Source organism: Rhizomucor pusillus, assembly GCF_041956525.1.
Source record: "Rhizomucor pusillus strain CBS 183.67 unplaced genomic scaffold VTP01scaffold_3, whole genome shotgun sequence".
Classification (NCBI taxonomy): Eukaryota; Fungi; Mucoromycota; class Mucoromycetes; order Mucorales; family Lichtheimiaceae; genus Rhizomucor; species Rhizomucor pusillus.
Window position 1 is genome coordinate 1,260,129 of NW_027192145.1, and position 13,837 is coordinate 1,273,965.

Sequence of the window (13,837 nt, forward strand, 5' to 3'; positions counted from 1 at the left end):
GGAATACATATAGATTAGCTATCTTCGTTGGCTGTGTACTCCTGGCAGGTTACTTGAGCAAGTGTATGAGATTTCATCTCCAGTGCTGTTAATTTGCCACCACGGACACACCCGCTGTCAATGCCGAATGTATATGTGCCAAGGTCCAGACCGCGCGATGCATCATGGCCATAGTATACCACCAATGGATTGCTCGAGTTCTTCTGTACATCGTCCCAATCTTTTGTCCAGTGGTGACCTTTATCGTTATCACGCAGAGGAACATCGTCCTTTATGTCCCGTATGTTCTCGACAGACCACGGATCGTTGTTGACGAGAGGGTTAACTTTAGGATCCAAACCGCCGTGTACGATGACAGAATTGTTCAGGTTGGGCAGATGCATAATAAGCGGACAGCTCACTAGATAATCATAATCTTCTTGAGTCATGTTCCTGAATGAATAATAAGAATATGTAAGTCTTCCTTTTTTCCACTTTGATAACCTTTTTTCTACATACCTTGCGATAGCCGTGTGATCATCACCAAACTTGAGTGGGTCTTCGACGTCACCTTCGGGCATCACGGCATCTTCCGGCTGCATAGCATCCGATCCATGCTTCATCTCGTATGTCTTGAGCCGAATAACTTTATCATCATGGTTACCACGAACACATAGTGCATTTATCTGTTTGGCATAGCGGATGACACCAATATTGTCAGGTCCACGGTACACCAGGTCTCCTGCAAGAATAATCTGATCATGCTCTGGGTCGTAGTTGATTTGATCGACGAGTTCCTTGAACTCTTGGGCGCAACCGTGAATATCTCCAATGACAAACACTCGCTTCTTATTCTGCATGTCCGGATACGTCTGAACTCTAGTCAAATTGGCATACGCTGAGACAATGTGAGCGTACGGAGGTGAAGCAGTTGGTTCGTTCGTTGTAACTGGGCTGCTGACATTCTGGTCGCCTTGCTGCTTGCTGCTCTGTTTCTTTCGGGTCACGACGACAGATGGCACAACAACAACGATGACGATAATTGCAAAGACGATGAATCCCATCAAATACCAGAGCCATCGCCTTTGTCCGGTCCTCGTTTTGGGTACGGCTTCGGCGGCAATGCCCTGACTGACTTGTGATGTCGCCAAATTAAGGTTGACTTCCTGCATTGATATATGGTCGCATAGACGACTTAAAAAGAGTAACAATGTTAAAAGGCACCTGCAAAAGACGGGAAAATATGGGCAGGATAAATAAATACGCCAACAAGTGAAACAATCGATGACAAAGCCGCAGGGGTCTTTCTTTTTCCTTTTATCGGTAGCTCTGCGCGGGTAGTAACTGAAAAAAAAAAAACGGAAAAACAATAGGATAGCAGGTGGGGTGGAAAGAAAAAGGGAAAGAAAAATCTTAGTAACCATGGCTGTTTTGCTTGTTTGCTTTGATACTCTCTGGCATACGCATTTGGTAATCTGCACAATCATACCGAGTTAAATTCTGTTCGGATGCAGGATCATTCTTGCCCATTTGGTAATGTCCTACCTCCATTCTGGGTAATATAACGGACCCACGGCAATGCTTGGTATCCACTCTTTTCAACGATCTTGAGATATCGTACTTGAATGCCTGATACGGTAAAGTAGGGGATTTCGAATCGAATGTTGATCGGCGGTCGCTTCTCAGTTTCCTCAGCTGATACCATAAGAACCGCAATTAATCCTACTTGTTGCTAATTACGTCGAAAATAATTCTTCTGGATATCTCACCTGCTTGAACGGAAGGCAAACCAAAGTGAGCACGCATGATAAATTCCTTGCCGCCCTGGAACTGCTTAATCTTCCATACAAGGCATGACTTTTCAGGCTTGTATGAAACTGAACCGCTGCTACTCTGTACCACGGCATTGTGCATTAGTATGGATCCGTCTGACACATTGACACGATTCTTCTTCTTTCATACTTGCCTTAAATTTTGGAGTGTCTGCGTCGTCTGGCACAGGTACTTCAATCTCTACATTGTTAGCTGTGCTCTTGCGCTTGAACTGCGCTTTAGCTTTAACAAGATATTCGACACGAGATCCTTGATAGGTCTCCACAACTGCTTCTACCCAGATCAAGGGTTTTACGCTGGTTTGCAAACGGTAGCTCATTAATTCAAAGTCGCCGTCTGGGGGAATAAAGCTGATGGTGCGATCGTTTTCGAATCGAGAGAGACGAACACATTGATGAAATTTGACGTCTTCCATTTCAATAGCCTTTGTCGAATTCGTAGCTAAAATCGATACCCGTTTAAATTACCTCATTGCGCATTCAAAGATCATGTTACATCCGACTTACCACGTCCGGTCGCTTCAAACATCACCTTGTCATTGAGGCCTAAGCGCAGTTCAGGCATGCCAGACAAGTAGCATCGCATCTTGATAGCTCCCAAAACTTCACTTCGCAACACGTTTCCATTCGCATTTACCTGTGTCCTATCTCATCAGCATCTTCTCCTAGTGGTATTAATTCATCGTAATACTTGCCAACAAATTGACGCTCTCAATAACATCCAAAAACACTTCGTTCTTTTTGTATTTGATACCTTCAGAACGCCAGGAGACTGCATTTGTTACTGCCATGGGAGGCCGTACTTGGACTTCCAATTTGTAAGCGTCCTGGGTAATATATTCTTGCAAAATTTTGGTTTCGGTCGTTTGCGGGTAGCCGAAATCCATCATCTCGTCCAGAAGCTCATAGACGATTACAAAGTTGTCTCGGATAGATTCCTCTTCCAATTCTTTGAAATATTCAGTAAAGACCTGCGTCAATTTGTGGAGATATAGCATGATCGACGCCGCATTCGTGTTTTTTCTCGTAAGTGCAAGTACTGAAAACATGCAATACGTACGTCAGTTCTCTTTGTGTTTTTCTCAATTACGCTGCGGTGTCCTACAGTAACCTACAATACAAGTTGCTATGCTTGAGGTATAGGTAATTGATTCCCTCGTGTGTAAAGCAAGGTAGTGGCACTTGTTCATCCTCAGCTTCAGAGACCTACGGCAAGTTTTCAGTACTGCGAGAACTACACTGAGCATAACCTCTCGTGCCGTAATACCAATGGCATGAACTTTTCGACCGCGCTCATTGGAATGTCGCCTCGGTAATTTCGAGATATAAGGACCTTTCCTTTGAGATCCAATATAAAGACTACAGGTCAAGTAACAATGAGACAAATGGACCTGCTTCACCGAGTGCTAGCATCAATGGTACCTGCTGAAGCCATCTTTTGCCAAACGTCTCAGGGATGGGGCGAGTTGCTCGTCTGAGCGTTTCGTGTTTGCTGCCGGGAAAGGGCGATCAAATGGTTCTGAGTGTCAAAACGAGCTGGGTTGCACACGCATCTTGTCAGAAACGGACTTACCCTCTCTCCCTCCTAGTGTGCATATACAAATGTCGCTCGTCGCCAATTACGGCAGCTCAGATTCAGAATCGTCAGACACAGAAACCACAGTAACACCCATCAAAGATATTTCAAAAACAGAGACATCAAAATCAAGCACTTCGTCGTTGGGATCGCTTCTTCCTCCACCAAAGAAGCAAAGCGGATCTGGAACAAGTAGCAAATCCGTCATATATGTTGATCTGCCCGGTACGCAAAAGTCAGACGAAGAAGAGGAGGATGACGAAGCAGCAGCAGAGAGACGTGCGAAGCGTGCACGGCTAAAAGCGCCTGTATCAACGAGTATTGCTGATCTGCTTCCAGCGCCCAAAAACAAATTTCCTGCATCAAGAGCGCCTCCACCGAACCTAATCGTACCCAGCGCTGTGGCACGCAAAGCTAAAAAAGACAGCAAAGAAACATTGGTAGAACGAAAAGAAGCCGAGCGATCAGCCGAAGATGATTCTGAAGAGAAGACGCAATCACATCTTGAAGAAGCAGCACAGCAGGAGCAAGCGGAGGAAGAGAATGAGGAGCAGGAAGAGGAAGAGCTCACGCATGATGGTCCAATATTTCGATTAGGTAAAAAGGAGAACGACCCGCTACCTTCCCACGTGGAATAATAAGGGTAAAAAACAACGTGGCATCTAAACTACCGTTCCCTTGCAGGAACCGAGGTGACCAAGGCCGTACCTCCGCCGTCATCATCATACAGCATACCCACGCAGAAGCAACAGCCTTTGGTCGAGAACGAAACAATCAGAAATACGGAATCTAGCAGCATAGCAGCTGTAGATATGTATGAATATGACCCGAATGCAATGTATGCGTATGGAGGGGATCCATCAGCCTACTATCAGTACTGGCAACCGCAGCAAGAGCAACAAGTGGCATCGAATGAACAAGATTCTAATGCCAACGGTACACAGGAACTAGGCATCGGGGAACTCGATGATGATACAGTAAGTGAAAACGAAATTTTATATCGGTTGAATGTGGCATAATATGTCTTTTTGATCCTGTAGTTAATAAGACTCACTGGAAAACGGAAACGGGCGGAAGGGACGATCAAAATAAAGGATGTGAATCAGGCAGACATATTGCCATCTGATGAATGGCGTTCTCGTCTGGAACAGACAGCGGCCCCCACGTTTATGAGCTCGGCACCGGCGGTATGTTTTATGATATATTGCAGATTCTGCCACGTGGTATATATGAGGCGCTCATGCACGTTTACTGCATTCTAGATCCAAGCTAGTGGCCTGCAGAAGCGCAAGAACAACCTTCTGGCCTTGGCAGCCCAGGCACAAACTATGCAGGAGCGACTGAATGAGCAGTACGCCGCAAATCGGAAAACAAAGAACGAATCACGGAGGAAATATGGTGAGTTCGATAGCAGCGAGCTGCATGATCTGCTTACTGATTACTCCATCCTTTCTAGGATTTTGAAGCGACTTGGTCTCTTTTAGAATCCCTTGTCTCTTTGTTGCAAACATTTTTTTTCTTTCGAGTTGGCATATATAAAATTAAAAAGAGCAAGCTCCATTTCTCTCCCCCTCTTTCTCTATCTCTCGCACACACACATTTCTCTTCCTTGATATCTTTCCTTGTTTTAAAACTTCATCCGTTTACTTTCAGGATGGTCTGTATCCGGCTTGTACCTTATGTAACCTTTGACAGCCATTGCTTCCACTTTGACGTGGTCGAGCGTAACTTGGATCAGTACATTATTCTGAAGCTTGGACGGTACAATACAAGTCGACGCCTTAGCTCGAATCGATTATCTTTCAAAAGCAAAGTTGTGAGCCGAGCTCATGCGGAAATGTACGCAGACGAGGATGGAAAGGTAAAAGAGCAAATGAATACAAAAACGAAGGAAGAACTTCTCACAAACAATGGGTCGATGTAGATATTTATCAGAGATATTGGGTCATCCAGTGGCACCTTTGTGAACCGTGTACGCATCGGTGTGCTACCCAAGCAAGTCTGCGAAGGTGACGTGATCCAGTTAGGAATCGACTATCAAGGTGGCGTTGAGCCCATGTACCGTGCCGTCAAGCTGCAGCTTCAAATTGTCCATTGCGATAAGGAGAACGCTGGTGGCTCTAGCAACGACAACAACAATGATATTTTCCGCCTTGCAGCCTTCCAACGGCTCATGCGGCAGCAGTCGGTATCAAGTGATTCATCTGAGGATAGCGCGGACGAGTGCTGCATCTGCTTAAACGCCATTGCTCCATCCCAAGCCTTGTTTTCCGCACCCTGCTCGCATGTGTATCACTACAGATGCATTCGTCCTCTCCTTGACCAGCATTTTCCATCATTTTCCTGCCCGCTCTGTAGAACATACTCTGATCTGGATGCCAGCGTTGAAGAGACGACGCTCAAGCACCAACAGCAGCAGCATTTGGATATGCAGCCTGCTAGGCGCAGTCCATCATCATCCTCGACCGTGACAAAGCGCAGATACTCGACAAGATCCGTGTCTGGCTCTTCGTCGCTCCTCTGGAAGCAAATGTTTTCCACCACTGGCAGTGGTTTGAAGAATATCATCACTTAAACGGGGAGAATTACTCTTCTGCACGTCTTCCTTTTATTTTGTAACTCGATCATCCTGCCCTCCCTTTTCTTTGTTTAGACTTTAAATTTTCTTCCTTTTCCCTTATTTGCATTCATTTTTGCTTGTATGTGAGAAAATGTATTTTAAAACGGCATTAGCATTTGAAACTATAGCATGAATAGACCTGCTTCTCATCCACCGTTTACAGTGTATACGAAACATCCAAAGAATAGAGATTGTCGCTTTCATGGTGCTATATATTCGCTTTATTTACATGTCGTCCGAATTTCCCTTTGTCTCTGACTCCTAATGTTGTCACATTGATCTTAGGCATCCTTAACAAGGCGTGCTACCAAGTCGCCTGACGAGAGCGAATCTCCCTCCTGAATAGGAACATGCTCAACCCGTCCGGCAACAGGCGCAGTGACGACAGTTTCCATCTTCATTGCGCTCAATACACAAACAGGGTCGCCTGCTTTGAGATGTGCACCTGGTTTGGCGCGCACTTCAATGACCACACCGGACATGGGGGCAGCGATATCACCAGGATTGGATGTATTTGCCTTCTCGCGAGCCACGTGCTCCACAGCTGCGTTCTTGTCTATGATACCAACGACGCGAGCTTCACCGTTCAGTTCAAAGTATACATCCCGCTTGCCAGTGCCGTCCATGTGTCCGACAGCCAGGAGTTTGATAATAAGTGTCTTTCCTTCTTCAATTTCAACGTGGAATTCTTCTCCAATCTCGGGTTTGGCCAAAAAGTAGCGAGTTGGGATAACAGAAAGGTCTCCGTACTGGTTCACAATATCTCTGTACTCTGCAAACACTTTGGGATACAGCGCGGCTGATAACACATCGTAATCACGGATGCTGCTTCGTCCGTATTTCTCTTCAAGTTCTTCCTTTAGCTTTGGAAGATCCAATGGCGGCAAGGAAGCACCTGGTCTTCCATCTATTCGTGGCAGGTCACGAATGATGTTGCTACGCAACGGTTCCGGGAATCCGCCGTAAGGCTGCCCGAGGTATCCTTGGAAGAATTCAACAACGGATGTCGGGAAAGATAAAGTCGAGGCGCGGTCAATTACATCTTGAGCTGTCAAATTGTTGGATACCATGAACTGGGCTAAATCGCCGACAACCTTGCTTGATGGTGTCACCTTGACGATATCGCCACAGAGGGCATTGGCTTCGGCGTACGCCTTCTTGATCTTGATCCACTCAGACCCAAGGCCCAACTGTTGTGCTTGGAACATGAGATTGGTAAATTGCCCCCCTGGCATGCCGTGAAGGTAAACTCCAGAGTCTGCAGCCTTGACATTAGCCTCGAAGCAAGAGTACAGCAACCGGCATTGTTCCCAGTATGAGTTGATAGCTTGGATGTCTTCCATGCGGATACCTGTACCGAGGTTCGTCTGTTCCAAACCGGCGACGAGGGCACCCATGGCAGGCTGGGAGGTCATACCGGACATAGAGTCGATGGCAGCGTCAATAACGTCTGCGCCAGCAGCGGCAGCAGCCAACATGGAAGCAACACCGGTGCCAGCAGTGTCGTGAGTGTGAACATGGATGGGCAAGTCAGGGAACTTTTGACGGATAGTGCCAATCAAGAGCTTGGCAGCTTCAGGCTTCAAGACACCAGCCATATCCTTGATACCCAAAATGTGAATACCTTCGTTGACAAGTTCTTGAGTAAGGTTGACGTAGTAGTTGATGTCGTACTTGGTCTTCTTGGGATCGCATACATCGCCGGTGTAGCAGATGGTTGCCTCGACCACGCCCCCAGCCTTCTTGACGGCATCAATGCCCAGTTTCATGTTTTCGATATAATTGAGCGAGTCAAAGATACGGAAAATGTCCATTCCTGCCTTGACGGACTTTTCGCAAAAGTCATAGATGACATTATCAGGATAAGAGGTGTATCCAACTGCGTTAGCTCCACGCAGCAGCATTTGGAACGGGATGTTCGGTACTGCTTGTCTGAGCTTGATGAGACGCTCCCAAGGATCCTCGTACAAGAAGCGCATGGCCACGTCAAACGTCGCACCTCCCCAGCATTCTAGCGCGAACGCATTGGCGAGAGCATGTGAAGTGGTAGGAGCAACACGTAACAAGTCTATTACATACGACTATAAGCATATATGGCTCCTGCGAAATAATGCTAGTGATAGATCTATTCAACTTACCAATGGTACGCACACGAGTAGCTAGCAAACTTTGGTGTGCGTCGCGCCACGTGGTATCCATAATCAACACACCAGGGTAAGCTCGCACAGCCTTGGCAAAGGCTTCCGGTCCTTGTTCCACCAAAATTTTGCGCCTTCCTTCTGTAGGTGCAGCGGAAGCATCTCCATTTCCAGTCGAGTCGTTGCTCCGCAAAACTGGTACCTCAATCTCGTGGCGATACGAAGGTTCACCGATCTGTCCTTTGATTGGCGATCCATTCACAACGACGTCGCCCAGGTAACCAAGCATACGTTGGGCTCTATTCTGGTATTTGACAAGGCGGAAAAGATCTGGGGTATCATCGATGAATGTTGTCCAGCAGTTACCATTCATGAATGTCTCGTGCGTCAAGAGACGTTGCAAGAACGGAATGTTGGTTTTCACACCGCGAATGCGAAACTCGACGAGAGCACGGACAATCTTGCGCCGTGCTACTTCATACGTTGACCCAGAGCAAGTAACCTTGACAAGCAGCGAGTCATAGTGAGGCGTTATAATGGCACCAGCGTAACCTGCCCCGCCATCTAGACGAACACCATTGCCGCCCGAGGATCGATACACTTCGATCTTTCCAGTGTCTGGCTGAAAGTTCTTTTCTGGATCTTCAGTAGTCACGCGACACTGGATCGCGAACCCTCGCTGCCGAATACGTTGCTGCGTCAAACCAAGCTGAGGCAGCAATGCACCTGCTGCAATTTGAATCTGCGCCGCGACGATATCAATGCCTGTGATTTCCTCAGTGATCGTGTGCTCGACCTGGATGCGCGGGTTGATTTCGATAAAGTAGTGTCTATTTTGGTTATCGACCAAGAACTCGGCTGTTCCAGCGTTCTTGTACTTGACAGCCTTTGCAATCTTGATAGCATCATTTAGAATAGCTTCTCTGACCGAGTTATCCAAGTTCTTAGCTGGCGCAATCTCGACGACCTTTTGGTGGCGACGCTGGACAGAGCAGTCGCGTTCAAACAAATGGACCACATTGCCGGCGCGGTCAGCGAGCAACTGTACTTCAATGTGTCGAGGCTTATCAACAAACCGTTCAATGAAAACTGTGCCGTCCCCAAACGCAGAAAGCGCCTCGGACTTTGCTCGGTTGAATGCATCCTCCAGCGAAGCCTCATCCCTGACAACACGCATGCCGCGTCCGCCGCCACCCATGGCAGCCTTGATAATGATTGGGAAGCCATGCTCTTGAATGAACGCCTTTGCCTCCGCGAATTCGCTCACGGGACCTGGCGTGCCTGGGACAACAGGCACCTGGCAATCCATGGCTGATGCAATAATGCAAATAAATTAAAGTTTGTGGTTAGTCTGCTGCTGCATATCATTATCATCAACATGAAACATTTCGGCTTATGTACCCTACCTATCTGTCTCGCTTTGGTCTTGTCTCCCAAACTTTCAATGACATCAGGCGACGGTCCAATGAACGTGATTCCCGCGGCGTCCACCTTGCGTGCAAATTCGGCGTTCTCGGACAAGAAGCCGTATCCTGGATGGATCATCGCAACACCTTTCTCCTTGGCGATGCGCACAATTTCATCTTGTGCGAGGTAAGCGCCGACGGGTGTGAATTGACCCAACTTGCCGATTTGATAAGATTCATCAGCCTATAATTTTTTTATGCCACTCGGCATCATCAGTTTTTTCTGCATCAGAGCAGTTAAAGATCTCGTCTTGCATAGACAGTCCTTACCTTGTATCTGTGCATAGACAGTCTATCTTCGTACGAGAAGATAGCAACCGTCCGCATAGAAAGTTCGTGAGCCGTTCGCATCACTCGAATGGCGATTTCCTAAAGGTAGCACGACGCAGAAATAGAGTGCATACGCGTACACGCACGCAGGCAAAGAGATGGGTCAAAACAGATGTATAGGAAAACGTTTGCATAGGTGGTTCATACTCACACCACGATTGACAACCATGAGCTTGCGAAGGCTCCCCATCACTTCGCTGCTGCGACGGATGGTTTCAACAGAGTGTTCTCGATGACGCATTTTGAAAAAGTCGGAAAAAGAAGCAAAGAAATTGGGAGGGAACACAAGAAGAGGGTTTTTATTTTTTAGCCATCAAGTTGGAATGGTCCAACAGGAACATTTCGAGATCCTGCCAGCCACCCCCGACCCGGACAAGCACCTTGTTTCTAGATGATGACGATGCATTCCGGCGAGAAGAAACATCTCGGTCGTAGGTCATTAATTTACAAGTGTACAATTTCTTGCCGCAAACAACAGATGGACTAAGCTCGTTACCAAAGAAATATTTGCCGCCTCCCTGCGGTCCCCGTTGGCACTTTACTGGAATCGGACTAGCATTGACAATCTTGGCCACTTCAATATCCAATGGATCTTTGGAATCAGGTACATACACCTCGTGTCCGTTATATGTTATTGGAGTTGCAGAGTACCGATCCGATGGTCGTCTTCGTGCTAGGTAGAAATCCTCGTCGTCCTCGTAAAGGTATCCGGCTGCTGCTGTTCGACGACGGTAGAGCTGAGGCGACGGAGTGCGCGTTGTAGACGGTGGAGGAAGAAACGGCGAGGCGGCCCGGTGGTACGCAAGAGCTGGCATAGATTGCTTCTTGTTCAACAGTCGTTGTCGAGAAGTAGACTCTCGATGCTGTAGCTTGTGGTTTCTCACCGACGCTGCAGGAGGAGAGCTATCAGGTATGGACAAAAATGAGCTTGTCGATGGATGAGAATTATCTGACGAATTATTTGACGATACTACTTGCGACAAGTTACGGTCCAGCAACGTTGGAGGCAGCTGCGGCACCGGTGGTGGCGGCGATGATCCGCGAAAATGCATGGATGATCTCGGTCGCGGTATCAAGCTAGGTGACGCTGCGCGTGCCACGTGTCCTTGAGGTGTCTTCGGTCTTGGTATATAGGACGGCGTCATTGTTCGACGCAGAGGTGATACGGCACGCTCATGGTTGTGGTCGCGTTGGTCAGGATAAGGCAGTAAAAGATGCGAATTTCTCGATGATTCTCGTTCGTGCCCGAGGCTGCTCTTTGGCCGACTTGGTACTGCCACAGATGGTGTGAGGGATTTTCGACGACTGTAATCACCAGGATTAGGAGTTTTGGACCTTTGGATCGGGGTCTTTGGTCTAAGGTCTCTGTTGCCGTCAGCACTGTGGTCTACGCTTTGCGTCCGTCTGTCGCGCATCAACGTGCTCTTCGTTGGTTTCATCCAGGATGCCTCACCCCGTTCATCTTCTCCTCCTGATCCTCCAGGAACTCGACTTTTACGACGCGGCATTTCAGATCCTGATACAACAGGCGACTTTGTTTGTCGGTTAGCAGCTCCGTGACGGAACAGTTGTGAGCCTGAAGACATAGACGATGATTCAGATGCACTGGGTCGTATATTCATATTGTCTCTTGCAAACGACATGGAACTCGCAGCGCGTGGTTGGCGCATGGCCGCGAGATTGTAGTTATGGTTGCTTATACAGCTCGGAGTGACACTACGCACGAATCGATGATCGTCTTGCCCGTATCTGGATTTGGGCAGCGTATTGTAAGAGCGATGCGTTGGGCTCGACGGTTCAGGAGTCTTGTAACGGATGCTTCTCCATGTTGAGTGCCTATCCTGACTTGCTCCGTGAGCGCTCATAATAAGATGCTCTATATCCGGCAAGTCCCTAGATCGTAGCGTCTCCATGGAAGTTTCGACTTGCGCCAAACGCTGTATTAATGATTGATATCTCTGTGTTGCTTCCTTGTCGCGGGTTATCCGAGGTAAGATCTGCTCTCCAGCCATGCGCAATGTCTTGTTTATACTGGGCACAAAATGCTTGTACCGCGCCTCCAGCGTTCTCTCGATTGATTTCAATTTTTCCCGGTCAACAGGCGGTAACGGAGATGTAACATGTTGCTGTTGTGGTGAATGAGATTTTGGCAACATTTGCATGACAGTACGCGATACCTTGTCCAGAGGATTGAGATGTGAGGATATTGATGCACCGTTGTCGCTACTGTTACTGGAATGCCATCTATATACTTGTTGAACGACAGAGTAGCATTGGCTAATTGTTTTATCCAAGCATTCGATCAAGGTCTCTACATGGTCTGTCACTTGTCGAAAAACGCTTAGCCATCGATCTTCTTTAATATCTTCTTTGAGATCGTCGATTTCTACACGCAATGCCTCCCAGCGTTCCTGGACGATCTGATGCTTCCGCGCAAGCACGCCTGTTGGGTCACTTGGTGGAGAGTTAGATGTCATGCTGGCGTATATCTTTTGGACATCATTGAATAAAGGGTCGACCCTGTTGTCAATATCTGCAAGGATCTCCTCGTATTTGTGTGGCAGATCTGTCAGCGAAAAACTGGCTGCAGTCGTGGCACTGGTCACTGTTGTCGAAGATGAAAACAAGCCGCTGCTTGCTGTACTGAGAGGCGAATTCAGGATATCGGTGTCTGTCCCTGTTGTCGTCGCTGACGGTCGTGGAGCAGCAGCAAATCGATTCTCTTGAAACTGAAATATCATGATGGAGATATCGTCAATTTGCTCGAGGACTCTCTCCATCAGGGCCGTGAGTTCTCTCTTGCCAGCAACGCTGTCCAGCTGCTTTTTGACGGAGTCCAAGAAATGGTGGAGGCTGGACCACTCTGATTGTATCTTTGTGATTGACATTCTAGCCATCATTTTCCGCTGCTGCTGCGACGGCGTTTCTTCTTCCTGTTCAAACTTGTCATCGACAATTGCTCCGACTTCCTCCAATATGGCGATCAACGGCTCCATCCTGCCGATAGCAAGCTCCAGCAGCGACTCCATATCTTTAAGGTCGGGCGATTCTTCTTTCACATTGATCTCAAAAGTGAAGACTGCCATCTGTGCAGCTTCCAGCCAACGAGTCAATTTAGCTAAAACTGCATCAAAACATTCCATCACGTTCGCGAGTGACAGGGAATCGTGTCTGTTTAAGAGGTCCACCATCTCCTTTTCGGGCAACGCTGTTGAGCTGAGAGTACGGAAGACGGTGTCATTCTTCTGTGACGACATGGTGATAGGGGGCAAACTCGATGGATATGGAGGTAAAACTGTCATCATCGGAGAGAGATAGAGGACGTTTGGGTCTCAAATTTTGTTTGCTTCAGAAAACCGAGTTTCAGTCAGGTACAACTTGAAAAAGGGCCATGTGTTTCGGATAACACTTCAACAACAAGCTACCTACTTTGTGTATATGTGTGAAGCAAGAATGGAAAATTTATATATGCCCGGGAATGCTGGTATGTGAATCGTATGCAATGACTTTGGAATCTTGAGAGAGAGGGGTATAGTGGCGACAGGGCGCGGATTGTGCTCAAGGCGTCAAAACGACATTAAAGAAAGGGTAAGAAAGAGAAAAGGCAGACAAAGGAAAAAAGAAGACGAGCAAGTGCCTTTTTTGGGGATCGCGTGGTGTAAGGCAAAGTTGTTCGTGTGCTTGAAGAACGAGGAGAGAGAAATAAGAGTTTAGTGAGTTGGGTCAGTGAGGGAGTCGATTTGCTTCTGCGGATGATGCTGGTACACGCATTCACATCCAACTACGCACGCACGCTTCGTTCCGAACGCCCTACTTATTTCCTTGAACGCTATCTCTCTTTGTACCCCCAAAAAAGTACGTATTGAAGCGAATGATGGATGACTGTTTGCACTCCA

The 13,837-nt window shown here is 47.5% G+C and overlaps 6 protein-coding genes across 6 annotated transcripts; 2 read left to right on the forward strand and 4 right to left on the reverse strand.

Annotated features, from left to right (window-relative positions):
* Positions 1 to 14: 14 nt before the first annotated feature.
* VTP01DRAFT_6715 (uncharacterized protein) lies at positions 15 to 1,151 on the reverse strand (the record flags this gene model as incomplete). Its single annotated transcript, XM_069385647.1, has 2 exons — positions 15 to 432; positions 499 to 1,151. The coding sequence occupies 2 exons, from the start codon at positions 1,149 to 1,151 to the stop codon at positions 15 to 17; spliced, it is 1,071 nt and encodes a 356-aa protein (XP_069243088.1).
* Positions 1,152 to 1,392: 241 nt separating this feature from the next.
* VTP01DRAFT_6716 (uncharacterized protein) lies at positions 1,393 to 3,246 on the reverse strand (the record flags this gene model as incomplete). The annotated part of the gene is made up of 9 exons (XM_069385648.1): positions 1,393 to 1,454; positions 1,525 to 1,674; positions 1,749 to 1,872; positions 1,946 to 2,253; positions 2,319 to 2,448; positions 2,507 to 2,850; positions 2,927 to 3,017; positions 3,079 to 3,170; positions 3,234 to 3,246. 9 exons carry the CDS (start codon positions 3,244 to 3,246, stop codon positions 1,393 to 1,395), a joined length of 1,314 nt encoding a protein of 437 aa, XP_069243089.1.
* Positions 3,247 to 3,413: 167 nt separating this feature from the next.
* On the forward strand, positions 3,414 to 4,851 carry VTP01DRAFT_6717 (uncharacterized protein; the record flags this gene model as incomplete). The annotated part of the gene is made up of 5 exons (XM_069385649.1): positions 3,414 to 3,984; positions 4,072 to 4,364; positions 4,428 to 4,574; positions 4,650 to 4,785; positions 4,844 to 4,851. The coding sequence occupies 5 exons, from the start codon at positions 3,414 to 3,416 to the stop codon at positions 4,849 to 4,851; spliced, it is 1,155 nt and encodes a 384-aa protein (XP_069243090.1).
* Positions 4,852 to 5,041: 190 nt separating this feature from the next.
* VTP01DRAFT_6718 (uncharacterized protein) lies at positions 5,042 to 5,962 on the forward strand (the record flags this gene model as incomplete). Its single annotated transcript, XM_069385650.1, has 2 exons — positions 5,042 to 5,248; positions 5,312 to 5,962. 2 exons carry the CDS (start codon positions 5,042 to 5,044, stop codon positions 5,960 to 5,962), a joined length of 858 nt encoding a protein of 285 aa, XP_069243091.1.
* A 326-nt stretch (positions 5,963 to 6,288) lies between these two features.
* VTP01DRAFT_6719 (uncharacterized protein) lies at positions 6,289 to 10,182 on the reverse strand (the record flags this gene model as incomplete). The annotated part of the gene is made up of 5 exons (XM_069385651.1): positions 6,289 to 8,075; positions 8,146 to 9,456; positions 9,552 to 9,795; positions 9,882 to 9,980; positions 10,093 to 10,182. 5 exons carry the CDS (start codon positions 10,180 to 10,182, stop codon positions 6,289 to 6,291), a joined length of 3,531 nt encoding a protein of 1,176 aa, XP_069243092.1.
* Positions 10,183 to 10,240: 58 nt separating this feature from the next.
* On the reverse strand, positions 10,241 to 13,246 carry VTP01DRAFT_6720 (uncharacterized protein; the record flags this gene model as incomplete). Its single annotated transcript, XM_069385653.1, has 1 exon — positions 10,241 to 13,246. One exon carries the CDS (start codon positions 13,244 to 13,246, stop codon positions 10,241 to 10,243), a length of 3,006 nt encoding a protein of 1,001 aa, XP_069243093.1.
* Between the last annotated feature and the right edge of the window lie 591 nt (positions 13,247 to 13,837).